At 37.5% G+C, this 27,318-nt stretch overlaps 1 protein-coding gene across 2 annotated transcripts in view; it reads left to right on the forward strand.

Moving 5' to 3' along the window:
* The window catches only part of MTMR10 (myotubularin related protein 10), a 40,786-nt gene extending 13,961 nt beyond the window's left edge, over nucleotides 1-26,825 (forward strand). For both annotated transcript variants that reach the window (XM_075100148.1, XM_075100149.1), the window contains exons 3-16: nucleotides 1,145-1,281; nucleotides 2,402-2,474; nucleotides 4,419-4,561; nucleotides 13,124-13,214; nucleotides 15,632-15,806; nucleotides 16,221-16,308; nucleotides 16,478-16,566; nucleotides 17,561-17,691; nucleotides 17,814-17,883; nucleotides 18,078-18,148; nucleotides 19,031-19,200; nucleotides 20,492-20,662; nucleotides 21,587-21,769; nucleotides 22,291-26,825. In XM_075100148.1, the coding sequence (XP_074956249.1) occupies nucleotides 1,145-1,281; nucleotides 2,402-2,474; nucleotides 4,419-4,561; nucleotides 13,124-13,214; nucleotides 15,632-15,806; nucleotides 16,221-16,308; nucleotides 16,478-16,566; nucleotides 17,561-17,691; nucleotides 17,814-17,883; nucleotides 18,078-18,148; nucleotides 19,031-19,200; nucleotides 20,492-20,662; nucleotides 21,587-21,769; nucleotides 22,291-22,890 (2,192 nt within the window). In that variant the 3' untranslated portion in view covers nucleotides 22,891-26,825. The remainder of the gene's footprint in view (nucleotides 1-1,144; nucleotides 1,282-2,401; nucleotides 2,475-4,418; nucleotides 4,562-13,123; nucleotides 13,215-15,631; nucleotides 15,807-16,220; nucleotides 16,309-16,477; nucleotides 16,567-17,560; nucleotides 17,692-17,813; nucleotides 17,884-18,077; nucleotides 18,149-19,030; nucleotides 19,201-20,491; nucleotides 20,663-21,586; nucleotides 21,770-22,290) is intronic.
* Nucleotides 26,826-27,318: the final 493 nt, after the last annotated feature.

Here is a 27,318-nt window from a genome sequence, read left to right on the forward strand (position 1 = left end):
AAACCATTTGAATGTATGGTTACTTGGGTGCAGTGATAACTACCTGAGGAAAATACCTTCTCTAGATCTAGAGACAGATGGGAGATTTATTCAAAGCTCTATCCATACTCACAGGGCATACAGATAACTGATTACTGCCATTACAGTCGCCCAAAGAACTGACTGTTTTCTTGCAAAGTGTAGGACACTCTGAGATGACATTTTGGGCAAAACAAAAACCTCCAGCTAGTATACAATTTTACTTTCCTTGAACACACTTCGGCTCCCACACTGTTTACGGTAGACAACAGCAGAAGGCAGTGGTTGATCTGATGACAGAAACGAAAGCCCTGTACAGGAGTAAAATAAATGATCAAGTTCACTTCCTGAATTAAGAATGAAATTACTATGTAGCTTTCAGAAAACTCTGTTGTGGGACTAAAAAGTAACGTTATGTGTAGCGATTTACTTTTTCTTTTTAGTAGTCCTCAGTCTGGTTAGCTTACATGCTTTTTTTATTGCATAGTTTATACCAGATGATTTAGCATAATTTTTTTTCTTCATTTGGATCTTCTATTTTGCCAAAGGGGATGCTTGGTTTCCTTCGTTAGATGGCCATAGTAGGAATTTTGAAATAGTGAGGAGTGTTTAATGTGTTCTGTTTTTTCTTTTATGAAATCACCTGAAAATCTGTTCATAAATACAAAACTAGGTGTGAACTGATTATTCTGAATTAAGTTCATAAAACACTCTAAAGTACTTAACAATAGCCAGGCAATTTCAGTTTTAAAAATAAATACTAGCTGAATTACATGAATGTATGCCTTTGTTTAAAGGACAGTGTTGTCCAATTAATTTTTAATAGTGAAGAATTGCATATATTGATTTCTGGGTGTAAGGAAAGTAGTGTGTAGGGTTTTTTGGTTTGGGTTTGCGGTGGGTTGGTTTTTTCCTTCTTTTAACTAGTGTACAATGTTGCCTATTTGGAACAGTAGTTTTCTTTTTTCCTGGGGGTGGTGTTAGTTAAACTCCGGATTAACCCAGAAGAGGTGTATAACTTGAAACAGGTAGAGTTAGGGGTTTCTTGGTACTACAGACTTAGAATTTTTGTACCTACAAGATCTATACAGGCTTCTCTTTTTCCCCTCCCCTTTTTCTGTTTTAGGTGAAATTGTGGTAAATGAAGTAAATTTTGTAAGAAAATGCATCGCAACAGATACAAGTCAATATGACCTGTGGGGCAAATTGGTTTGCACTAACTTCAAGATTTCCTTTATTACGGATGACCCAATGCCACTACAGGTTTGTTGTTATTCACATCGCTAGGTCATGACAACAAATGTAATAGGTAAAATGGATTTAATTAGAATACAGTGAATCTGTCTCATATCTGATATAAATGTGATGCCTTCTAAAACAAAGCAGGCTAAATTATGAGGTTCCACTGTCTTGCTCTGAATGTGTCGCTGTTCCATCCCTTCATTGACAATAACAGAACAGGGCAAGTTTGGTATGGAAGTACAGCCAGCTCTATTTGCCTCTTATGGAGGCTTCATTGGGAAGTGGTTTTACAAAAGGCAAAGCAGGCAAAACATATTCCTCCTTGAAGAAGATAATTGCAAATGTTCCTTTTGACTAGACAAGCATCAGATCAGCAAAGCCTTTAATGAATCCAAGTTTTATTGGCATTACTGATGGGAGGACAAAGTAACCCTGAAATGAGTTTTCATTGTAGATGAAGCAACAAGAAAAGGGAAGAAGGAAACCAAGCCTTTGTCAGAGCAGAACATGGGACACTCAAAACCTCGACCAGTTTTTGAACAGCACAGCTTACAGTACTGTTTGAAAATCCAAGTTGTGAGCTGTATGCTATTTTCAGTAGAGTTTTCACTTTCATTTTGGGTGTTTAAAAGAAACACTCCGTTAACTAGGCGTGTGTAAAGCTCAAAGTAGATAAAGGTTTATTTGGTAATGGTTAGTAAGTTTGACCGGATCTAATTCAAAAAATTAATTTTTGGAATGAAGAATTGTCAAAACTTAATTCTGGAAGCTGAATTAATATTTTTTCTTTCTATGGCTACAGTAGTAGCTGGAGTTTTTTTATATCATATGTATATTTGTACTATACATACATATTTTACAATTCAGATGGTATTGAATTCCTACCAGCGATTTTTGAGGCTAGTAAATTCAGTGCAAGTATTTTGCATGCTCCACTGGGGTTTCTAAACTGTTTGGTGTGCATTCACCAGCACAAGAGAGCTGTTTCTACAACCTCTAGTTGCCTGTATTCACAAGGGTGGTATGTGTCAGAAAAGTCTAGGCACACCTGGTTTTTGTCATAGTTTCTTCAAAGTTGTGCTGTGTATCTGGTTGCGAACTGCAGAACTGCAATTAATGGCTATGAGTTCATGTGTTTCAGAAATTCCATTATAAAAACCTCCTTCTTGGTGAACATGATGTCCCACTAACATGCATTGAGCAGATTGTCACAGGTATGTTAAAAAGAGTAAGTATGATGACAGGCTTTAAACTTACGCAGTTCAAAACTGTTATCTGCCTGTTAGGTTGAGCAGAATTGTTGATGCTTGCTTAAGGTTTTATGTCATTAATCTTCCCTGATTAATGGGGTAATGATAAACCTAAGAATTTGGTTTATTTAGAATTAGGATAAAAGCCTTAAGCTGAATAAAATTTGAGGTGCCATGCAAGAGGATGCGTTTAGTCGGGTCTTTATATTGGTTTTAAATTTAACTATAATACTGAATCAACAGGTGTTCCATTTAAATACACTAGATAGCAAAAAGCACATCAATTGCACAATTTACACATAGCTCAAGTTTTCAGTCTTGTCTAATTCTTAGCAAGTTAGTAGCTAGTGGTCTTCAAATCTACAAATGACAACAGACCTCTTAATCTGAAGAAATAACTTATAAAATGCTCTTTTTGAAGACCAGGCTTTCATTTGGTGGATGCCTTAGGCTAACCTGTTTGTTAAGAAGGATGTTTTTAATCTTGTAATAGAAGAATTCTATAAAACTTGATAATTTTTCAAATCTTGATTACAGCATGGGCTGTTGAATACTTGGTTTTCTGACTGTAGGTAACTTAAATCATTACTTACAAGTTTTTGGTGCCCAAAGTTATCCTTTCCACTCTGGAAGCTGGTTGTACGTAACATGTACATTTCATACAAACACATAATAAGTTCTGCTAAATATAGGGGTAAAGCCAGTCAGCCTCAAATAATTGTTCTATTAATTATGTCCTCTCTCACATGAAATGTGTTGTTCCTAAATGGAAGGGGACTACAGATAGCTCTGTATTTTGAAACTTGAGGGCCAACAGGTTCTAGATGACTTCCTTGTGCATGTTTCCCCAAACTGTCAAATAGCATGAATGTTTATAGTTTCATTAGAAAAATGGAAGAAATTATATAGGAACCCTTTCTGTTTAGCTTTTCCTTTGAGGATGGAAGCCCTCTAGAGGGAGAGAGCAGCATTTCCTGCCACACACTTGGGGAGATTATTCTTTGTTGTCCTCTTATGCAGGCTTACCCTAAAATTAGTGAAGCATAAGCTTTTACTAACAGGAGTTAAGGGGAGGTGTTCACTCACCCTGCAGAAGAGGTTGCTATATTGTTATATATTATATGTTATATATTATTATAATATATAAGATAACATAGAATTATATAATATATATTATATTGTTATATATATAATATATATTGTTATTGGTTGTTATATTGAAGGTGAATAGCTGGAGCTGTCCTGAAACAGCTGTCTTGAGTTCCCTGAAAATACTTAAGTTTAACCCAGAAGATACCTACAACCAGGCAGCTCTCTCAATTAATCACTCAACAGATACATGCCTCAGTTTTCCCAGTTACCACAAATAAGATCTGTGGCTTCTGTGATGCTTACTTTTTACAACTTTCTCTGTTTGAAAAGGAGATACATAGGCCAAGAGACACAGCCTATCTATGCAGGTCTAGACCAGCTGGCAATTTACTATGCTCACATTCTTGAGTTTTATGTAAGAAATAAGGGGTTAATCTTACTCTTAACTCCAGCACTTTTTTTATTACATCCAAGTAGAAAAAAAAAAAGCCAGTTCCTGTGCATGAGAAGGGTATTGCAACGTACACAATTCACCATCAGGGAGCAAAAATTGCTCTTGGGAATGCTTCATGTTAATTCATTGTTTGTAAAGTTGTTGATAGATGAAAATAATCCAGGCATACATGAAACAGTAATTCAGCTGCTTGTTTGAAAGGAGGTTGATCAACAGGAGGACCTAGAGATTTTCTACCTCAATCGAACAGTTGAAATATGCTATTAAATGAAAAACTGCTGGTAGCAGCATTACTGAATCTGTGTGAGTCTTGTGTTGTGTACTTAAAAAAACAGTCCAATAACTCTGCCTTTTCTTTACAGTGAATGACACCAAGAGGAAGCAGAAGGTCCTTGGTCCCAACCAAAAACTTAAATTTAATCCAACAGAATTAATAATTTATTGCAAAGACTTCCGTATTGTCAGATTTCGTTTTGATGAAGCGGGTCCCGAAAGTGCAAAAAAGGTATTACATCTTCTTACGAAATCTTGTCTTGCAGTCATTACACATAGCAACAGCTGTGCTAATAAGACATTGTGGTTTATGTTTTGATAGAGAAGTAGGGAAGAGGAGTTGCAAGTTAATCACATTCTGTTACAGGAGAAGTATCTAGATTTTGAGTCAAAATTATTTGGTAAAAAATTGAATGTGATGTATTAACTGTTTTGTATAAGATAAACCTGCATTTCTTGTCATGTCTGTTGTACTTCTAAAAATCACTGATTAAATCTTTTGAAAGACTGGAATTGGAATACTGCATTGCAGCTGTACAACAGATGTTTACATTTTTATGGAAAATGTTTGGAACTTTGATACATTTTCTGAAAATCATAAGCTAAATTTACCCATAGGTAAAGTGTACTATCTTATATATGCACTTCTTATTTGCTTCACACAGCAAGTATCTCCAGCGAGCTCTTGGAATGACCTGTTTGTCTAATCCACATAAAACTATGTGCTCTTTCTCAACATTCTCGTAGAAGAGGCTTGCATACTGCTTGACAAGAAGAATTATTTCTGTCTGTGTATTCTTAGAAATTTCATTCCTTCTCCAGCTTTAACACTTGTCATAAGTCTCAGTGAAATCATACAATGTTACTTAACCTGGTATGGTCCAGGTAAGTTTCTGTTAACCAGAGATGGTTAGTCTGTGTAACATTAGCTCACCAGCCTCCTTGTTCTGGGTTGGTGCTACAGGTTATTTGAGTTACAGCTCCTCTGACCTCTGTGGCACTGCTTCATGGCTAGGCATGGCACAGCAATCATTTTGAAAGCAATGACCCAATTTGCTCACAGAGCTTAAGAATTCCCTTTCGCAGTAGGATAAAGTTTGAGCTTAATCCTGTAAGTCCTAACAACCATTTGTCCAGATATAAGTCTGTTTGCAGTTCAACTGAGTAATTGATGAACCAGTTCATCACTTCACCTTTTACCCTCTCCCAGAGATCCATGGGCAGAAGCCCACTACTGAAGCACTGTTCTTTCCTTGCTGCTTTTCTAGGTTCCTCCCTGCCTGCTTCCTTTGCTGCTTGTAACCTTTCATATTTGGCAATCTTCCAGCAGGCAATTCCCCTTTCACAGCTTCTCTGAAATCTCCCTGGAGCAGCCTGCGTACTGCAATACCTTTATAGTGACTGTTTCTAACTGGCTGGCTGTCACAGTGAAGAGGGATTAGCCTGGAGGAGGGAGGAAGAGGCCATAAATGCAACATCTTATTAACACTTTTCTGTCCTGCATTTACTTATGCAAGAGCAAAAGGTGACACTTTTTTATGAAGGCACTTGCATTATACATTTATAATTTCATGGTCTAACATGATTTCTTTTGATAGGAAGAACAGCTAGTTCTAGAGATCCAGAAGGATCTGAATCTGTGTGGTTGCACTGGTGGTGACCAGAAGTGTAACAGTTGCCATATTCAAGTACCAGAATGTGCTCACTAGAAGAGGGGAAGAAAACTTGTACAAATCATAATATCATATGATGGTTGGACTTGATGATCCAGGAGATCTTTTCAACCTTAACGATTCTATTATCAGCTGTGTGGCTACTATTGTAGTTTTGATGCATCAAGTAGTTTACTGCAACTTTGGGTGTATCACAGAAGCACACTTTTACTGAAGGGAGATAAGGTTCTGTGAACCTAATCTGATGTTTCCATGATAACATCATTATGTTAGCATTAAAAAAATGTCTAAAACCATAAGGTCCTTAGATCAGGTTTCTTCTGTCAGGATTTTGCTTAAATTATTTTGGGATGCTGGTGAACACAACTAGAATGGTCTTACACAGCATATTGAATGGAGTTATTTTGTTCATTCTGGCATTTAAATAATATGCTAGCACCACAGTATTGAAATACTTTATCTGGTTTCTGTTCCTGCCCTTCAAGTAGTACATACTAGCAAGGTTGCCCTGATGTTTAAAAACAAAGGAAGGTGGTCAGGCCTCCTTATAGTTCTGGAGGGCCTCTTTAATATATATTTACATCCAGCTATTTGTGCATGAAAACACTGGTACCAGTCTACTTGGAAATAATTGTGTGTGCATAACTTTCGTAGGGAGGACCAAGACTTAAAGTATAACTGAGTTCTGATGAGAGGGAATTCATGCTCTTATCTTCAGCTGAGTATGCTAGCATGGTCTTCTGACAGTGAGAATGTTGTAGAGAACTGACTGTGGAGTCAGAGGCGCTGGATGGGAGGCGCCTGTGGAGATCACCTAGCCCACCTTTTTTTTCCAGAGTTACCAGGATTAGGTCAAGTTAGCTGTGGATTTGTGCAGTTGTATCTTGAAAACCACCAAAGGTGGAGAGCCTTTTCCCTCTGTGGGTAACCTGTTGCAGTGCTGCATGTTTTTCCTGATGTCCAGCTTGAATGTCCCAAGATGAGTTTCTGGCTGCTGCCCATTATGTCATCTGGCAAGACTGAGTTTGTACCTACCTTCCTGGTAGTGGTTTCCTGCAGTCTCATTATTGCACAGCTAAATGAGCGCAGTTTCTTCAGAAGATGTACCTCAGGACCATAATCATCTTGGTAGCCCACTACTGGACCCTCTCCAGCTTCTCTTCTTTCCTTTTGACCTGGGGGCCTAATCTCTGGTCATGTCATTGAGAAAAATAAAAATAAATGTCAGCTATATTTTTTTCCTCACAAATTTGTTTATGCTTACTTCACAGTTAGATATGAAGGCCTCCTGAGTAAAAAATGAACTGGATAAATTATGCTTATGTGTATCTGCTGAACAGGGCATAAGAGAGAATAACACTTACTAATTAAGCTGCCTTACTAGAATAAAGAGTATTGTGAGCCTCTCTTTGGTAGTAAGTGTGAAAAGAAGGATCCAAGCTTGAAAGCAGCCAGGCTTCAGATGTGGACAACCTGACTTGATTGCGTATAGACATGATGTGTGGGTAATATTGGTAGAATATAGGTGTTTTTTTCCTCTACCTTTACCTCTACCTTCCTCTTCCTCTACAAATTGGAAGAACACATTGATTTTTGAGGTGAATTAGGTTTTTTGGGGGTAAATTATTACGAAGAAGCTTAAAAATCAGTTTTATTAGAAAAATACCTTCAACAGTTGCAGCCAATACATGCTAATAAAATACTGTCTCAACATTGATCGGTCAAGTAAATATTCTTCCTCATTTTTATTAGTGGATATTTGGGAGACAAGAGTTAAGGAATAATAGAGGGAATGGAAACTTGCACTCATCGCTGTTTAGCAGTTTAATTCTGTTTTGTCTCTTAAATAAGGCTATAGAGTCTCCAAAGGAAGGAAAGCCAGATGAGTGTGGGAGGAAGTGGAGGATGGGGAAGCAAGGGTAAGCAGGTTGGGGAAGCCTTAAGTTAGGCAGTGTGAAAGCAGCAGCATTTCACATTCCTTAAAGGAAAACGAATTATTTTGTTCCAAAAATCACAACAAACAGTCAAACTGAAAGCTCCTGCTATTTTCTAATCATTACAATACTTGACATTAGACTAAGAAATCAAAATACATGACAAGGTGAGGCTTTAGATCTTGTGATGATGGATAGTATGTTGCCTCACCATAGATATGAATCTTGGCAGTGCACCAGAATGGCACACACCTATCATCTCCTGTTTCCTAAATATATCTCCATTTTCTCAGTCCCTTTTTCTTCTGAAACTGTCTCAGTTCTTTTCCTTCAGGCAGCTTTTTTTTAAAGGAGTATGAGAGCAGTTTCAGAAACGCATGCTTAACCAAAACAGAAGGAAACTTATTTATCTCTAATCTTGTTTCCTGTGCAATCAAAACTAGCATTCTCACACATCATAACACTTGGGACAGAGCAGAACAATTTCTTTCCTAATTGTTATGAAGATTAATATTAAACTCAGTTTTGGACAAATGATGCTGACCCTTTCTAATGTCGTCTGTTTTTTCCAGACCTCTGTATTAGCTTGTTCTAATTGTTTACACAGATCACAAAATTAGTATTATCTCAAGGAACTGGGAATACATGAGAAAATATTATGGTCTTTGGAGTGGGATTGGAGGGGCTGAAGAAAACTTTTATTCAGAAGTAAAGTTATCTAAAGGTATTTTTTAAAAATAGCAATGTATTTTAATATTTCTCTTAAGGCTTAGGAAACCTGTACTTAGAATTTAAACACATTCTTATACAAACAAGGATTCTGATATGTGAAACATTACTTCAGCTTCTGAAATCCTTGTACTGTTTCCCCTCGTGTAGGTTACTTCTAATCAAACCTAAGTATTACGTATAGCTGATATTGGAATTCTCATAGAAGGAAATAAAACCCAGGATTTCTCAATTAGACAATTCATAGCAGCCAGGAGGGCATATATGATGGTTCAGGCTGAATGTCTTGTTACCTGAAAGCTTATTTGTCCAGGAAGACTTTCTGCTTAGGAAGATTAACAAGTTCTGTTTGTGGGACTTGATCTGGTCCTGGTTGCATGACTTTCTGCTACAGTTGTCTACTCAGAATAGGAACTGCAATAGCAAGGGAAAATAGTATCCTTCCAATGAGTTTATAAGGCAGGTAGCCTGCCTTAGGGAAGGAGGCAAAATGCAGGGTGATGCTAACTTGGTTTTGAACAGTCATATTTAAGATGTGCTATCTTTTCCAAGAGCATTAGCAATATTTTGAAGCTTTCATCCTTGGTAGAAGTCCGGTTGCAAAGGGGAGGGCTTGCCCTGAAAGTATCATTTATTTTTTTCGGATAGGGGTCGAACAGGGGACACTGACATAGGGAAATGGCCTTTGTACTATGAAATAATAACAGCCATTGTGTTCACTGCTTTTAATACATGAACTTTCCAACAAGCAGCCTATTCTCTTGTTATTTGACTGAGCCTAAATATCTTCAGCTTTACACAATTGTAAATTGGCAAAAATACCAAACATTTTTTCAGTTTGATATGAGAACATTTCCTGTAAAACATGTTTGTCTTCCAATTTAAGAACTTTCAACTTCTGGTGATAATCTGCTGAGAGCTGTGGAATGTGCTTGTCTTTTGAAACTTTCAGACAATAAAACTACTCTATGGGTTTAGTGAGGAAGAAATGGAAAATTAGTATGTCTTTAATATTAGTTTGAGTGGAATTTAACTGAAATATAAAAATGAAGACAGTAGCAGGATAAATATATATTTTTTTTAATAACAGAAATAGAGGTCCTGAACCCATATTGTAATCTACAGGCAGACTGTTTCACCCATGCAATACCTGGTATTGTAAGTTATGTCTATACTGTGGAAGACCTGGGAGCATTTTTCAGCTGCTGGGTTCAGAAGCGTAGCTATGGTCACGTTTTTGGGGAACCCGATCTGAATGCTTATCATCTTCCCACCCCAATTTTACCCTTCTTAACACAGCGCACACAGGATTTCTTTCGCAAATGTGGCAAGTAAAGGACAGATTTTAGCTGCTGCTTTTAAAAATAGGTTTACTGTATTTCTGTTGTGTTCGGCAGCACAAAGGTATTTTTTAATGTCTTGCAGTTCCTCCTCAAACCCTGAGCATACATCAGCATAGTAAAAGGCTTTCCTCCTTCACTCCCATAAATGAAGATGAGGAGTAGCTCTGTTAATATCAGTTACTGTAGTGAAAAGTTACATCGAAAAATGGAAATCAAAATATGTATGTACCCAGATTTCCTTTTTGTTTCATTGTGAATGCTAAGCAAAAGTAGCCTGTTAGAAGAGGCCTAGTATTATGGAATAGCTGGCTTCTTCAGCTTTGATTTATACACCGAAATCACAAGATTTAATCAAATGTGCATGGTTTCCAGTTACTTCATGGTAGTTATTAAATGTTTTACCGAATTCTGGAAATGAGCTTATAAATGTTCATTTGAAGAGTCATGCTTGATTACTAACCAGTGGCGCTTCTACTGTTTGTGGGTTTTTGGGGGGGTGTCATTCAGCTGCACCCCTCACCCCCTGAATGTCCTGTCCTCTATTTTCTTTCACAGTTTCATTGTAAACTGAAAGCATGGGGAGAAAAGTTAAAGCAACTGCTCTTCAAAGACTTGATAGGATTTTTTTTTTTTGTTGGGGAGTGCTTGTGAAAAACTATTTTCAACTCGTTAGTCTACAGTCATTACTGGTTTTATAAACAGTGAGGAATGTCCCCATCAAAGGTCAAAGTAAGTAAAAATATGGTGAAGGATCCATAATGCCATATGTGTTGCATACAAGCTAGTAAAAGTACAATAACCTTCTCCATGCAGAACTTAGCATAAGTGAGCTGTCAGGTCTTTTTCCTGTGGCATGATGCTGCCAGTAGTAGTATTCCTTTGGTTGTGTGTCATGCAAACCTTTCTTTTATGTCTATGACAATAAGAAAACTTTCTTCACTAACAGAAAACAATTTGTTGGATGAACAGAATGTTTTTCAAAAATTATATCCAAAACTGCTAAATAGTGAATAAATTGAGTCAACATGTTGCTAAATATGAAAAGGTCATGGAGAGTTGAAGGGAAAGAGAAAGGAAAGGAAAAATTTTAGGTGGCAATAATGTGACTATTATGTCTTTTTCCCTAAAGAAAAACTTCGTCAAATGGAATTTCTGTGTCTGAACATGTAGAATAGAGTTTTGTGGTTTATAACCTCTTTTCATTAAATGTTTTGAGATAAGGCAGGTACATTTTAGTAAAATGGAGAAGCACATATTGAGGAAAGAAAGCAAAGCTAGACTCCAAATCAAGTCCTGAAATTTGGAGAATAACTGTGCCAATCTCTACTTGAAAGGCTTTTTTCTTACTGATTTTGATTATTCTAGATATTAGGGGTTTTTTTTGTCAAATCTTTTGTATTTATTAGTGAGTATCCACATTTAAAGAGGCACAGGCTAGAAAAGCTTGCCTGTATTTGAGGTCTAGTATTTAATCCTAAACCATGTTCTGTACCCTTAATTTTAATAATCTTATGGTTCTACCAAAATGAACAACTTATACGGATAGAAAACCGGTTGCTTATGTGATGTTGGTCCAGAGACTGTTACAAAGAACTCTTCCATGTGCCTCAGGTTAATCTTTGCTGTTCTGAGGATGCATCTCTCTCTTATTTTAAATCTCTGCTGAATTTCCCTTCTCAGGGCAGGGCTTGCGACTCAGCCTGGTTAAACCTGATTAATGCATCATATTGTCAGAGGCGGTGTTGGAGCTTGCTATAAACCTGCAGGCATCTAGAAGTTATGGGTGGGTTTCTTTTGTTAATGAATTCCAGTCATCTGGAACAGAACCTATCTATACAGGCTAGGCCAAAATTTAATGAAGCTGACATCTTGCTACCCTCAAAGTTTGGCTGATATTTCATTTCTGAAGATCAGCTGGGGACTGGGAAGGGGGTGATTACTGGCATGTTTAATTAACCATAGATCCCCCACACTTGGCAAAAGGACCTACCCTAAACACTCCCTCTTTATGGAAATTGGAGATTGATGGAGAATCTTTGGCCTGTCATTCAGGTGACAAGCAAACTACAAGTGACTAACATGAAGAAAACATCTCCCACTGTTAATTACTTATTTCTAAGTAACTTGGGGGAAAAGCTGTTGTTTATTACCGAACAATTTGCTTTTCATTTAAATTCATCTGTGCCCTTCATAATTTTGGAATACAACTTAATGAGATGCAGGATTGACATAGGTCGTGCATGTCTTCAATGAGCAACCTCTTGTTTTCCCTTCCGAGAGCAGAAATTTTAGAAGGTTGAGTTTTGTGTAGCAGAGACTGGTAAATCTGATGCCTATATAGTGTGAATTAGTAGAAAAGATAATAAAAATATAATTAGATATGAACTTTTGATTAAATATGATAATTTAGGGAAGAACCAACAGGATCTTTGTGAAGGGATGTTGTAGTTCAAAAACCTCTTGGCCCAACTAACAATTTTCTAGAAGAAATATCTATCAGATGCTGTTAAATACCCGATTTTAGTTCAGGAAGTGCCTGAACTGTGAACTGTTGAAAAATACCCTGGTGAAATTACATTATGTGCTTTGTTTTTACTGTCTTCCCTAAGCATCAACTTCTGGACACTGTCAGGAGCAGGGTGCTAGGTTGGACCTTTTGAACTGACTCAGTATGGCCATTCTGATGTTGTTATACTACATTGATAAGTAATCTTTTTTATTAAAAAAAAATCAAAAGACCAATTACAAATGAGATTTTGCTGTACTGTGCTCACCACCTGTATGTTGTGGTCTTTTCTGTTCTTCTATATAGAGGTGAGTTGGTATGGAGAATCATGTTTAGGAATGCCTGTTGCAGTCTGACCTGTCTTGCAGAAACTTAGTCACCCTTATCACTCTTGACAGATGGTCCTGAACTCATCTACTATGATTACAGTAATGGTCTCTTGGGAAATAAGTATGTTTAACTATAGAGTTCGTGCCTCTCACATAAAATATGGAAATAAAACATCGGAAGACTGACTTTTAACTTCTGCTCTACATATTTCATGCTGTCATAATTAAGGGCAATAAATTTTATGTTTACAAATAAGAGTAATAGAAGTTTCTCTTCTAGGTATGCCTTGCAATAGCTCATTATTCTCAACCAACGGATCTTCAGCTTCTCTTTGCATTTGAGTATGTTGGGGAAATATATAATAATCCAGGTAAATATGAAAGTATCTTTTTTTTCCTATTTCATAATATGTAATTTTAGTAAGACTTCTGTGTAGAAGCAGTGGCAAAAAGCATTTGAGGCTTTCTCCAGGGGTAATAAAATTGGCTTGTCCCGCACCCAACCTCTTACTTTCATCATGAATAAATCATTCATTGTGATAGACATTAATGACCAAAATAAAAAAAATGTATTTTCTGTCTGATACAAAACAAAACTACCTATGTCAGCATGAATACTCATTTTTCTCAATTCACGCTTCGATCCTCCTATTGTATGTCTATATTGGTACTCTAGGTACCTAGCTAATCTCCCATCAGGCAGGCTTGTTCACCTGCCCTTCTTTTGGGAATAAGTTTCTCTTCTGGTGGTATTGCAGGAGGATTTGTGCAACTTGGGACTCCATACCTTCTTTCCTAGAGGCTTACTAGGCAGTTCTTACCACTCAAAACCTCCACCACCCCTGCTGAGTTGGAGCACGCCCTCCCTGCTCAAGGCCAATCTCCAACTGAACCTTGTCAGTTAGGTAAGCCTGAAAAAGATGCCTTTGGAACTTGATTTCTAGTGTAATGCTGTGCGGTCACTGCTTAGTGTTCCCCAGCCAATACACAGCTCTAAACCATCAGTTCTAGCATAACAAGCCTCCAAATAGAGAAAGTGCCATTGATGTAGTTCTGTGGTACTGAAATATTTACTCAGCAGCTGGCATTAGAAACCACTGATCTGCCTGTTACAAGATTTGAATGTTGTGGAATTATGAGTTCAGGCCTTCAAATTTACACAAAAATGCATGTTTTTCATGCAGGTGCCTACATGACTGCCCTGTGCATGCACAAGCATAAGTGTGCATGTGATTATGCTGCACACATAAGTACACATATAATTTCTTACCTGATAAAACTTGGGCAGTTACTAAGGTCTGTGAACAATACAAAGTACTAGGGAGGAAGCCAATTTGCAGATAAAATTACAATAAAATGCTTAAGTGGGGTGTGAACAAAATGTTAGTCTGTCACACAGTTGCCTTTACTCTTCCTTAAAATACCATTTGCTGTATGGAAAAATACCTAGTGGAAGGATTACATAAGGTGGGTAAAAAAATGGTGTTCCTCTGGAGCAGCAAACCAGAATGGCAAAAAGGTAGTTGTTCTGCTATGCTGCAGTTTGCTGGTTGCAAAGTTGGTTTGGGTTGGTCGTTTGTTGTTGTTGTTGTGAACCTTGGTGTTTGTAGCATAGATCTCTGGCTTTGCTCTTACAGTTCCAGCACAGTGTTTTATGACTCTCTGTCCCTGCTAGTCCCAGTAAAGTAAAAACTAAAACATTGTCTTTGTGTTTCTTGAGGAACATAAAGAGCCTGCATTGCTCTGGTGTATATCATTTTTTCCCAGGTTACATTTGATAATTATATATCCTGCCATTGAAGAGTAAAATTATAACATTTTTTGGTAATCATCATATTTCTCTGTATGCTGTCTTTGAATAACCCTTCATTCTGATTTTAGCCCAGTTTTCTTCTGAAAAACATAAGTAGTCTGAGTACTAGTGCAAAGAATGAAGTTGATAGATACAGAAAGTAGAAACTACACAATCACTGAGATGACAGTAGAGCTGTAACGCTGTATTCTGCTTTGTTTGGGCAGGCACTTACATCTTTACAGACTCTTGCTAAATCTAGGAGCTTTCATGGGGGAGGTAATAGGGTTAAGTCTCAGTTTATTTCAGTTTCATCTAAAAATTTACTTCAAGTGTGAAGAAACAAAATGTAGTTTCCTTTGACACAGCTGGCTGCCTTCTTGGCACCTAAAGAATGACCAGCAAAGTGGATTCTTCTGTATTAGTAACAGACTATATGATTATCTTGGTCCCTAGCCACAAAATGGTAGGCCATCTTTTTATGAAGATATAAATATATATATAAAAAGTATTTATTTTTTAACATGGCCTTCAATTTATTTCATTTGCTGTCATACAGCAAATCAAATACAGCAGTCATTTAAAGTTGTTGAAATTATATAATTTGTATTTTGCTTTCTTCATAAGGTACCTAATTAAAGGGTTAGCCTATAAAGGGTTCATGTTTTAAAAACATCACTAACTTTGCATGTTGAAGAGAGAAATCCTGCAATTGAAGATAACATTTATTGCTGAGTGTTAGTATGTCTTGCTTTGTATCAAGCAGCACAACATCCCAATTTTATGTTGCTCCTCTATTGAAATTGCAGGAAAAAATACATTTACATCTTTGTGTATTGCCAAGCTGTCATTAAATCACTGATCAGTTGTAATACAAAAATAGGTAACGTTAGTCCTGATACTAGCGGCTCAGTCTTGCAATTAGGCAGGTGAGGAGTTTTTATTTTTTTTTTTCTTTTTTTTTAAAATGTGCATTGATGAATTTTCTACTCCTAGCAAAGAAGGTGAATGGAATAGACCCAGGAGGTGGTGGTGGTGGCATCAGCAGTGCCAGTGGTCAGCAGACACCTTTGTTTGAAACCTACTCTGATTGGGATAGAGAAATCAAAAGGACAGGTGCATCAGAGTGGAGAGTTTGTTCAGTCAATGAAGGTTATATGATATCTACTTGGTAAGTTTCTCTTATAATGTAAGTAGAAGAAAACAAGGCAATTATGCTGTCTTTTCCTGTCTCTTTGACCAAAGGCTCCATCCTATCTAACTGTGCATTTTACCTCTTAAATGTGCCACTCTCTGGAGAGACCCTCAGTTGAAAGATCCTGAAGTGGTGTCATTAAAGGAAATGTCATATTTTGGCATCTGTTGCTTTCATGCTTTTCGTGAAATATGCATGCTTCTAAACAAATACATCTGAGCTGTACCAATGTTATGTAAGATAATGCAGTTGTACAGGACAACCAGTTAGCATTGTTTATTAGGGGGCAGTGCATTACTAACAGAGTTGGTAAGACAGCATTGCAATAAGGGAAAAGCTGGTAAAATACATAGGGAAAAGTAACCTTTTGTATCATACTTTTTCCCCAAGCCTTCCAGAATATTTTGTGGTTCCATCTTCCTTAGCAGATCAAGACCTTAAGCTATACTCCTACTCTTTTATTGGGAGACGAATGCCAGTAAGTGTAGTCTTTATTCTATTACTGTTCTTGATCATTGTATACTATTAATCTTAAAGATACGTATGCCAATTAACACGGTGTTGTGTATAGCATTAAGAAAAAGAATTTCTGTGGAATAACACTAACCTGCATTTTTTGTGTGGTGTTTTTTTTCTTCCTCTGTCAGTTATGGTCCTGGAATCACCCTAATGGGAGTGCCCTTGTAAGAATGGCCAACATTAAAGATGTACTGCAGCAAAGAAGAATAGATCAAAGGTAAATGATTAGTTTTGTTCTTTAATTAGACACATAGGATAATGCAAGAGGTGACTGTGTAACATACAGCAGCAACTGGTAATTGAGAGGGTACTTGCTTCATAATGTTGTAGTACAATAGCTTTTAAGAACCTATTCTCTGAATATAGTTCTGGCACAATTTCTATTCAAGGTCTACTTCCATTTCAAATACTGAATACTTTTCAAATTTTAATGCATGTTGATTTTTTTTTTTAGGCAGCTAGTCATTCAGATTACAGAATTTATTGATAAAAGAATCAGACTTAATCTTTTCTATTGATGTTACTGTAATACAACTTACCTTGGTGGAGATTTTCTTACCTGCTTCAGCAAGACACAGTAAAAGTTACTGTATTTGTGGCATCGAGAAATACAGTTCTATAGGTATAGATATAGTGCCAGAATAGCCATGGTATTTCTGTGAAATACTTGTGATTCACTGTCCTTGATGAAAGATGAAGGCATTCAGAACCTTGTGTAAGTAGTTTACTAGCTTGATATTTTTTGTTGTAGGGTGACTTTTTGTAGTAGTACAAACACTTGCATTGTGTGTGTGAGGCTGGAGCTCTGAGTTTTATTTAAAACCCTGTCAGATATCCTGGCTTTATAAACTTTATGTATGTTCTGTTATTTAGCATGGAAAAGTCTTATTAAAAATTGTGGAAAATTAAGAATTGAGTAGAGCTATTTAACCTTAAGTCGGCCTCAGATTTTCATTTCTCAAATGTGTTGTTTTAATGATCCAGCATTGCCATTATTTGTTTTGTAACTAGCAGATACCAAAAATATTTGTGGCAATAGCTTTGTGGCAGAGTTTATATTCTCCTGAACATAAACTGAAAACTTTTTTTAAAAATAAGGTGCATATTTTATCTGGGTTTAGTTGTTTGCAGTAAAAGACTGTGGCATGTTTCTTGGCAGACTGTTTCCCTCCTCTCCAGTAATAAAAGGGCTAATGCTTTTTCTTTCTTAGGATTTGTAATGCAGTAACTCGAAGCCATCCCCTAAGAAGTGATGTTTACAAATCTGATCTGGACAAGTGTCTCCCCAACATCCAGGAAATCCAGGCTGCACATATCAAACTCAAACAGCTGTGTGTTAATGGTATGCTGGACTGTCCTTTCATGGTGGTTCTTTTCTTGAAATACAACAAATTCTAGTAGAGCTGGCTAATATGAACAGTTATTTGAAGTTGTTCTGCAATGTAATTACTTTCCTTGTTGCAGAGCCTTTTGAAGAATCTGAAGAGAAGTGGCTATCCTCACTGGAAAATACTCGCTGGTTAGAGTATATTAGGTTTGTACCATTAATAAAATGATGGTTAATGAGATGTGAAAAAGGTTCATCAGTGTAAATAAGCAGTGAAACCAGTTCAAGGACTCTCCATTTTAATATATGAGTTAAGAAAATATAGATATCCCAAATATTTCTTTCTTCTAGAGTGTTGATATGTTATATTAACTGTTGTATTGTTTCCTTTTCCTGTCTAGATCATTTCTTAAGCATTCTGCTGAGCTTGTATATACGATGGAGTGTAAGCATGTTTCTGTAATTCTACAAGGTAATACAACCATATAGCATGCTAGAAATCTTACCATTAGTGTGATAGTGTAGATAAACACATTTAGATAAAATCAACTGTAATCTTCATGCGTCAACCACACTGCTTCTAAATATTTTAGGCATATGAGGAACTAGAAAGGAACTTTGTTATGTGTCTCAACTGTAGTATAGTCAATAGCATCAAAGGAATATTTCACTTTGAGTCTTTGTGGGTTTTATTCTGATAACGATATGATAGAATCAAAACTTTAGGGTGAACTTTTGTAATGAGTTAATTGGGCTAATTAACACAGTAATAAGGCTAATATTCCTTATTTAAGCAATATTGGTTTTATTCAGAGGTCCTATATAAAAAAGTGTTTCACTAACAGTGGCTGCTCTTGCAAACAGATATTCCAGGAAAAAAAGACACTAAAAAACTTGCTCATATCGAGATCACAAATTTTGTAATTTCTGTAATTTTTAGAAGACCAGTTCAGCTGGTATATCCCCCTCTCCCCATGTAATGGCCTTCCAAAAATTGATTCAGGGTGGAAAATATGTTGAAAATTTCCAGCAACATGAACACCCTCCTTGTCAGCACATCTTGGCTTAAATACCAGGCGTTTGGGTGGGTATTTTGTTCTTTATGAATGCAGTGTTGCGATGGATACTGCAGGAACCTTTTCTATAGCATCAGTCTCAGTTTAAAAAAAAAGGTGTTTTTTTCTTCTAGTTTTTTTTGAAACTCTGAGAACTATTACAGCAGCAAAAAACATGTTTTAAAAGAAATTAAAGAACACCACCAGACCTAGTTGTCACTTTTTGCTCTTTGAGATCTAGTTCTGTATATGTGCATATATACCTTGTGCATTTCATACATTCTATATGTTATTCACAGAGGAAGAAGGACGGGACCTGAGCTGTCTTGCTGCTTCTCTCATTCAAGTCATGCTGGATCCCTATTTTCGAACAATTGTTGGATTTCAAAGCTTAATACAGAAGGAATGGGTGATGGCGGGATATCAGTTTTTAGACAGGTGTAACCACTTAAAAAGATCTGATAAAGAGGTAAAAGTGTATTGTATTTGTATGTGATAACAGTATCTGGTTAATATCATCCTGAACATTTATTAAAACAGAACTCTAAAAGTAAAAACTTTTTTTAATTCATTCAAATCTGGTGAAGTTAATGTCAGAGAAAATATGTCTTTGTCCAGGGTAGAGATATATTTATCCTCTGTAGCCATGTGAGAATCAGTGAAACACCAGTTGCTGGGTTTTTATGGTGCTTCAGTGTTACACCTGACAAGGTCCCGCTCTTAAAAATGCTAGCACAGCCCACGTTTTGAATTGAAATGGAAGGGGATTAAGAGTGGCTTTGGAGGGGGTTGGGTGTTTTACCAAGGGTATCTGTTTTCGCCCTGATTTTTTGGAATGCAGTCATATCAGTATGCAGTACTTTTCAAAGTATTGAGCTGTCAGAGAAGCACTGCAGCTTTATGAACTGATGCACAGGTGCCAAACAGATTACTAGAGGGTAGCACAGTGCGTGATTTTCAGTATTTCCAGCTAATCTTATTTGGCCTCTTCATTGCAAAGGAGAGACTTGTAATTGCAGTTGGCAAAATAGAGGGCCCTAGGTTAGCAGCCTTTTTCAGGGACAATGCCCAAGAGTAATAGAAAAGCAATATTCCCAGGGAGTGGAGCCAACAGATAAACTGAGGACACTAAGCAGAGCAAATGCATGAAGGGATAAAGAAACCAAGGGGGAAACAATGAGAAAGCACATACTTTGAGCCTGGGAAAGGACATACAGAACAGTGAAACTGGGAAGAGGAAAATATATCTAAAGCTTTATATAAATGATAATTAATACTTTTGCCAGTCATGGGCCACTGTGGAAGGAGCTAGAAAGTGTAGTGAGAAGGTAATGTGGCTGCATGATAAGCTCTCCAGTCATTTTAAACAAGAAGGAAGTGTATAATTGTGAAAACAAGGTCACGTAGTAAGGAGGGCTCAAATATGCACTAATTTGGAAATTATGAGGGACATACAAGATGGCAGAAAGCATTTTTGCAGCAACGTGAGCAGGAAAAAATTGATTGGTTTCTTCCAGAGAAGGGCAAGCTGTGGAAAGGTAACACTGAGAAAGCCGGTTGACATAGTTGCTTGGGAAAGTGGCTAAACAGGAATACAGGCTATTACAGTTGCATGAAATCGTAAAAAACACAATACTCCCAATAGTTTACCCTGTTGAGGAATGTACCAGAGGTACAGCTAAAGCACTAACTGCAAGGAAATTGGTATGACTTAGGAAAAGCTTATGTTAAACCTAATAATTTTCTGTTTATTTTCCCAGTCTCCTTTGTTCTTGATGTTTCTTGACTGTGTTTGGCAGCTGCTAGAACAATACCCAGCAGCCTTCGAGTTTTCTGAAATGTACTTGACCATACTGTACGACAGTGCACGTATCTCATTGTTTGGCACTTTTCTTTTCAATTGTCCTCATCAGCGAGTAAAGGAAAGCACTGTGAGTATGAAGTGTTACACCTATTTTTCCAATAAGAGACTTCAGCCTGCCATTCTGGAAATAACATAATCTCAATTAAATGGCATTCCTTTCTATGTTTCAAAATGTCACGCTCTCTTCAGGGCAAAATATTCAGCTCCCCAGATGAATATGATCAGAATGTCCTTTCAGGTGATTTTTGCATAGATGGTAACTAACTATTCAAGAAGAAAGTCTATTGAATTTCTTTTTTTTTGTTTCTTTTTTTCTAGAAAAGCTTTGTTATTCTACATTATTATTTATACTTCTCTAGGAAACGGGTTTATATCTGGAACTGATGGAGTAGAATGAAAGGCAATAAAATGAATTTCACACTTCAGGCAAACTTTGAAATCTTGACATAATTGTTTAAATAGTTGGAAAAATTGGAAAAGACTGCATAAAGTTCAAATAGTAATGCACAATGAAGGTATTTAGAAAGCTGAACACTTAAATTTGTTTTTGAAAAGCTGGAGCTTATCAGAACTGTGTGTAGAAAACATTTGATGGCTGATAAAAGTAAAACTTACTTTCTTTGTTAAACAAACATTTTCCCTTTAAAGTTGTAGGTAGCTACCTTACAAAGAAGCAGAGCATTGAGGGACCGACTGTTGGTGTTTGGGGGGTTTAAGATTCAGCAAACAAACAATGTAATTGAAAAAGTAATTTTTGCTCAGTAATCATTAGTCCTGCCTCTGCATTGCACAAATTAAAATCACGGTACAGCTGTTTTCTTCAACAGTGGGCTAGGCTGTCCTACTGCTCTGGTGCTTTGATCTGCAGCCACCTCTAAATTATATCCCTGCTCTTCTTTGCCCAGTGGTTATGCACTGGTTTATAATTAAGTTTTGTGAATAAACCTATTTTCTTTGATTTTTAATATGCCTGAATGTTAACTTCTTGCAGGAATTTGCCATAAGCAAAAATATTCAGCTGGGTGATGAGAAAGGCCTCAGATTTCCTTGTGTTTGGGACTGGTCACTTCAGTTCACAAGCAGGGATCGCCTGCTCTTTCACAACCCTTTTTACATTGGAAAGAGCGCGCCATGCGTACAAAATGGAGCAGTGAAAACTTTCAAACGCTCAAAGGTAACTCTAGTGATGTCTGTCTGTGAATGGCCTGTTTCTATGCTCAACTATATGGTGTTAATGCTTAAAAACATACAGTTATATAGTGTTACACCCTCAATTTAGCCATAGGAGCGTTAATTCTCTTAGCTTCCCAGCTTAAAGAAACTATTTTCTGTAGAAGATGTAAATCGTTGAACCTTGTGTTCCAGGTCATTTTCTGATACGTAGGCTGAGCTCTCTGTCAACATTTGCATTATTTCAGCTATGGAAAAGTGATGACATGCCACTTCTTTTCTCCTGGGGTTGTCAGTTTTTTCAGTAAAAACTAATTCAATCATTCATTGTTTTAGGAAGTCTAGAGAACATACATATTTCTCTTTAAAGGCCACAGGTGGCCATGCTGTTTGCCCTGTGAGCCCTGCAGTAGTGACTCACAAGCTCAGAACTGTTAAAAGGTCACATTTCTCCTAGCAGCTCAGGGAAATCTGCTATTCACATGAGCATAAAACTGGAAAATTACCACTATTTATTTTCTGCAGAAAAACTACAGCTCTACATTGCGAGGTGTCCCCCCAGCATTAAAAAATGGAGTCATCAGTGAGCAAGAGTTCCTTCCAAGAAGAAACTCTCTGATACTAAAAGTGAAACCGGACTTTTTACAGCAAACAGAGAGTCAGAATAACAGTATGGAACAGTACTTCAGAGACTGGTTTGCAAAGCCTGTTGATTTGCATGGTGTAATTCTACCCCGTCTCTCTGGAACGCAAATAAAACTGTGGAAACTCTGCTACTTCCGCTGGGTTCCTGAGGCCCAGATTAATCATGGTGGCTTCATCACTGCTTTCCATAAAGTTTCTTTGCTGGCAGATGAAGTAGACATGTTAAACCGGAATCTTCGGCACTACAAAAGCAATTCTTCTTTGCAAGGCAACTGCTCGGAACTGGATCAAAGCAGGATGTACTTCAGAGCAAATGGTTTAAATGACAGCTCTGGGCCCCCAGACTTTCTTTCCTCCTCCTTCCCATTTTCTCCTGTAGGGAACCTATGCAGACGGAGCATTCTGGGAACACCTTTAAGCAAATTTTTAAGTGGTGCCAAAATCTGGCTATCCACTGAGACACTTGCAAATGAAGACTAAGATGATGTGATGACAGTTTAAAGGTTTGGAGAGAATACAGCATATCATTTTTTCTTTTCTAAGATAACACTGCTAAATGTGGCATTGAAAGCTGTAATAATTTTTATATACAAACATTACATAAGTTTTGCACAAATATTTAAAAGCAAAGCGAGTCATGCTTCAAATCGCACAATTTTGTCTTCAGTAGTTCTCATGTGCTAGGGCTGCTGTCCCCGATTCCTTTTGTATTTCTGTGGTTTGGCTCATTATGTGATGGAGCATTTCATTAGCTAATTGAAAGGCTTGGTGTGGTCATTAATGAGCGTTCTGCTTGAAATATCTTTTTTCCGAGATAGTGACTGAAGGGACTCTTGTGTCAAAACAGCTTGGCAAATCAAAGTAGTCAGGTGCAGTGGGCACAGACCGACAGCTGGAATCTGGGAACAAACTATTTTATCAGATTGCCTCTTCAGGAAGGACATACGTACATACTAATGTTCTGTGACTTGATCACCTTACATGTGTGTTAATACAGTGTGTATCCATGGGGGAGGTTGTTCCCTTTTCTTTCTCTCCCCAAAATGTATTCATAAACAAGTAGTCAGATTTGTGCTCTTTGTCTTGAGCTTCACTTTAGACTCTAGAAATCAACTTCAGGACAATGCACTGTTAACCTTAAAACATTTACTGTAGATATGGTATTGTAGTAGCTTTAGAAGTGCCTTTAATTGGGAGGAAACAGTAGCAAGATTACTCTAATGCAGCTGACACCCCCACCCCCAAGTTTTTCCAGCAGATTGTTAGTGTAAGTTCTTGTTCCATCCCCCGCCTCCCCTGCTCCATTTCTGGAAATAACAGAAGAGACAGCAGGTTTTTCCTCCTTTAGGTTAAGCTTGTTTCTAAGTCTCATGAGAGCCTTTTTTATATAAGCACCTCAAATACTCAGCATTATACCCCTGCACGGATCCTGATCCCTGCCAACCCTCTCCTCATCCTGTCCTGCTTTCAGCAGAATTGATACTTAAGCCTTACTGAGTTCCAGGAAGGAGGACATGCTCCAGGTGGCCAAATCCACAAGGGCGGCTAGTGCTGTTGTCATGTGTAAGCAGGTGCTGGAAGAAGAGTGGTTAGTAGTGCCACCTTTTTATGTACATGCAGGTCCACAGGGACAGTGCAATGGAGAAGCACTGCTTGAGGGAATTAAATCCAACAGCCTCCCTCTGCTTAATGCAGCAGCTTCCTCTTTGCTCCAAAACCTTTTAAATGATACCTCTGCCCTGGATGCTGTGCTAGAAAAAGCCTCACGTTTCATAGGGAGAAAAAGCAAGAGAGTAAAATATGCTAGGAGGGTGGAGGAGTAGTAATGTGTCATTCTCATAGGTTAAGGCTTCTGTCAACTACCTTGTCTTAACAGCGAGGCTATATTTGATATTAACTGATTTCTGTGTAAAACACAAATGCCATTTAACCTACACTAAACCTCCGTTCAGGTGCTAACAAGTTGAGGCACTGAGGACCTTATATGATAGACCGGAAGCTATTCTCAGTTATGCAGGGGGGAAGCTGTATGATGATAATACACAGCATATTACAGTTAAAAAAAGGGCAGGGAGGGATGGGATTTGGAGCTCTTAATTTGTTTGTAAAACCAAACTGGTCTTCAGCACAGCCTAAATCACAATGTGGGTTTTGGATATCTAAGATTGCTCAAGTATTTATTTTTGAGAATATGCATCTGGAGTGGCCTTAAGGTGTCAGCTTTGTGCTAGAACAGTCCAGCGCATACAGAAGCCTGTTTTCCCCAGGCTAAACCTAACATATAAAGCTGGGGGGGCACTAGGTGTGCTGCTTTCGCATGCTGTGGGTGGTTTGGTGGGAGTAAGGGGACAGTTTCATTGTAAAGGTGGGCCAACAGGGCAGGGGAGGGGGGAGAAGACTTCCTGTTTTTTTTTTTTTAACTAACCAAACCCCAAAAAACCTGTTTTTATGCAAAGCAGCTGAGCGTGTCTGTGCATACATGTGCATGTGTGCGTCTGCATGTGGACACGCACATCCCTGTTGTGACATAATGCCAGATTATTTCTGGTCAACTGTTTGTGAGGAAAAAACATGTATTCACCTCAATTGCCTGATTATGCTGCAAGATGATCTGAGCATGTTAAATGGTCCACAAACTAGTTGTGCGTATTTACAGGCTTGCTGGAGCAGTCATCTAACTGGTTCAATTCATTATTCAAATGTCTGTAGTAGTTTGCTGTTATGATTTTTTTTTTATTGGCTTACTGCTTTCCCTGGCCTGATACTTGACATGAAAGACCTCAACCTGTGTGCTTAGTGTCTTTTGGTACCAATTTTTTATTTTGCAAACTACAGTTAAAAATTATAGTGTCTTCTTCTTTTCCTTTAAAGTATAACTTTTTTTGTTTAAAGGTACCAAAAAAAAGTGTAAATAAATTACTCCATACAGGGAGCTGGTGGAATTAAAAAAAAATATTAATGTTTAGGCTAGTATTCTTTGGGGGAAAAATTGGGTACTATATTTAAACAGGATTGTCTTTTGTAAGATTTCATACATTTTTACATTTCACTTCTGAGATGTGTACAGATGCTGCAGATGGTCTTTGTATTTTATATGTATATAGCACAGGAGGATGGTTAAAAATAATATGCCTTTATAATAAACAAAAAAACTGTCTAAATATCTATTTGCCAAACAGATGTAAAAAGAGATTTTACACAGTTCAAAAAGGGGGGATATGCAAGTAGAGGCTGAGGTGGCGATAAGCACGGAGACGGCAAGGTGGGGTACCTCCTGCAGGGAGGAAGGGGAGCTATCCACACTCCCCCAGAAACGTAGACAAGATTCTGCTTTCTTGTGTTCCCACAGGCCTTGCCTTCTGAGGGGTCTGAACAACTGCTGTGTGTGTGTGCTTGCGTGCCTGCATGTGTTGTTTCTTCCTCATAAGTTAAATATCTTAGTTTCTTTAATTTACTTTGGAAAGACAGGTACTAAATGTTAATTTTAAAATATTCTCCACTCTGCACAGTTGCCTTATCAATAGTCAGTAGGGACTGCTCTGAATGTCTTTAATAACTTTCAAAAGCAATTTTGAGGTGTGAGTACATATCTAACTTCTGTGTACAGAATACTGACATACAAGTGTTATATATGTGTGTGTGTGTGTATATGTACACATTTTCAACTTCTAATTTCTGTTCACCATTTAAAACAAGATACTGTTAATGCCATTTTGGTGTTGCAAGAGTAGTAAAATTACCAAGATTATTGTCTTTTTTTTGTCTCTTTCTAGAAAATGTGCACTATTTTGGCTGTTACTGGCTGTTTATATCACGACTTTTGTACTATACTGTAAACCACATGGGAGGGAAATACAAAATGCTGGTTGATGTGGTTAAGGCTGTACCTCCAGTGTCATTAACTACTGTGAGGTAGAGTTTATTGTAGACTTAGTGATCGTGGTACAACTTTATTCACCATTTACTACCACTTATCAAAGAAATTTATTTCATTCCAGAAATGAATGTGTTTGTGTGTATATGAATACCCAGGCCTTGCACATCTTCCACTTTGATATTAACTGCCCTGTATTTTTAATGGAAATGTAGCAAGTGGGGCAAAGGTTTTGGCTTGCTCTCAGACGGAAAGACATTAAAACCAAAACATTTCTAACATATATTTAAGCAAAGGATGAAATCTTGAATTTGCCTCTAACACGAGACAGACATCTGTACCTCAAATTGCTCTAGGCAGTAGGTTTCTAACGCTGTTGATGTGATGGTTTAAGAGTTCACTATTTCAACTGAAACTAAAACCTTTGTGCCTGATAATGATTTATTGAGCAAAGTAGCAGTGCCAAGAAGATTATAAACTCCTGATGCTGAGTTGTGAAGTAAATTAGACTAAATAAAAGTTAATACCTTTCCACAGCAAACTTCAGGTGGTTTTCTTTCACTTCCTCTAACAAACAAACAAACAAAAACCACACACGCGCACATGCACATACGCGCACACAAAAAGGGGGGTGGGGGTGGTGGTAGTTTTTTGTTCTAAGAAAAGCATGGACACTGTGCAGTAGAAAGATGAGTAATAAAAAAAAGATGTGCAAATGATCTTAATTTCTCATTACATTCTATTACAGTGACTGCTCTTTGTATGGTAAGCAGAACTTCTGATATCAGGAAAACTTAGTCCATACGAGAATGAAGACTCCAGAGAAAAGGTGTTGGCTAGGTGTTAACATTGAGACAAACCCACATGATTTTGGTGCCCTAAAAGACAACTTATCCTTTTGGTTCCACTTCAATTGACTGACTTATTTCTGAGTGAGAAGAGGCATCAATTTATGTGGGGCAGAATTGACTCTAATGAATGACGCACTGCAAATCAGCGCAGTGATCTTGGTTCTGAACAACTCCTGTCTACTA

Source organism: Phalacrocorax aristotelis, chromosome 7, assembly GCF_949628215.1.
Source record: "Phalacrocorax aristotelis chromosome 7, bGulAri2.1, whole genome shotgun sequence".
Lineage (NCBI taxonomy): Eukaryota > Metazoa > Chordata > Aves > Suliformes > Phalacrocoracidae > Phalacrocorax > Phalacrocorax aristotelis.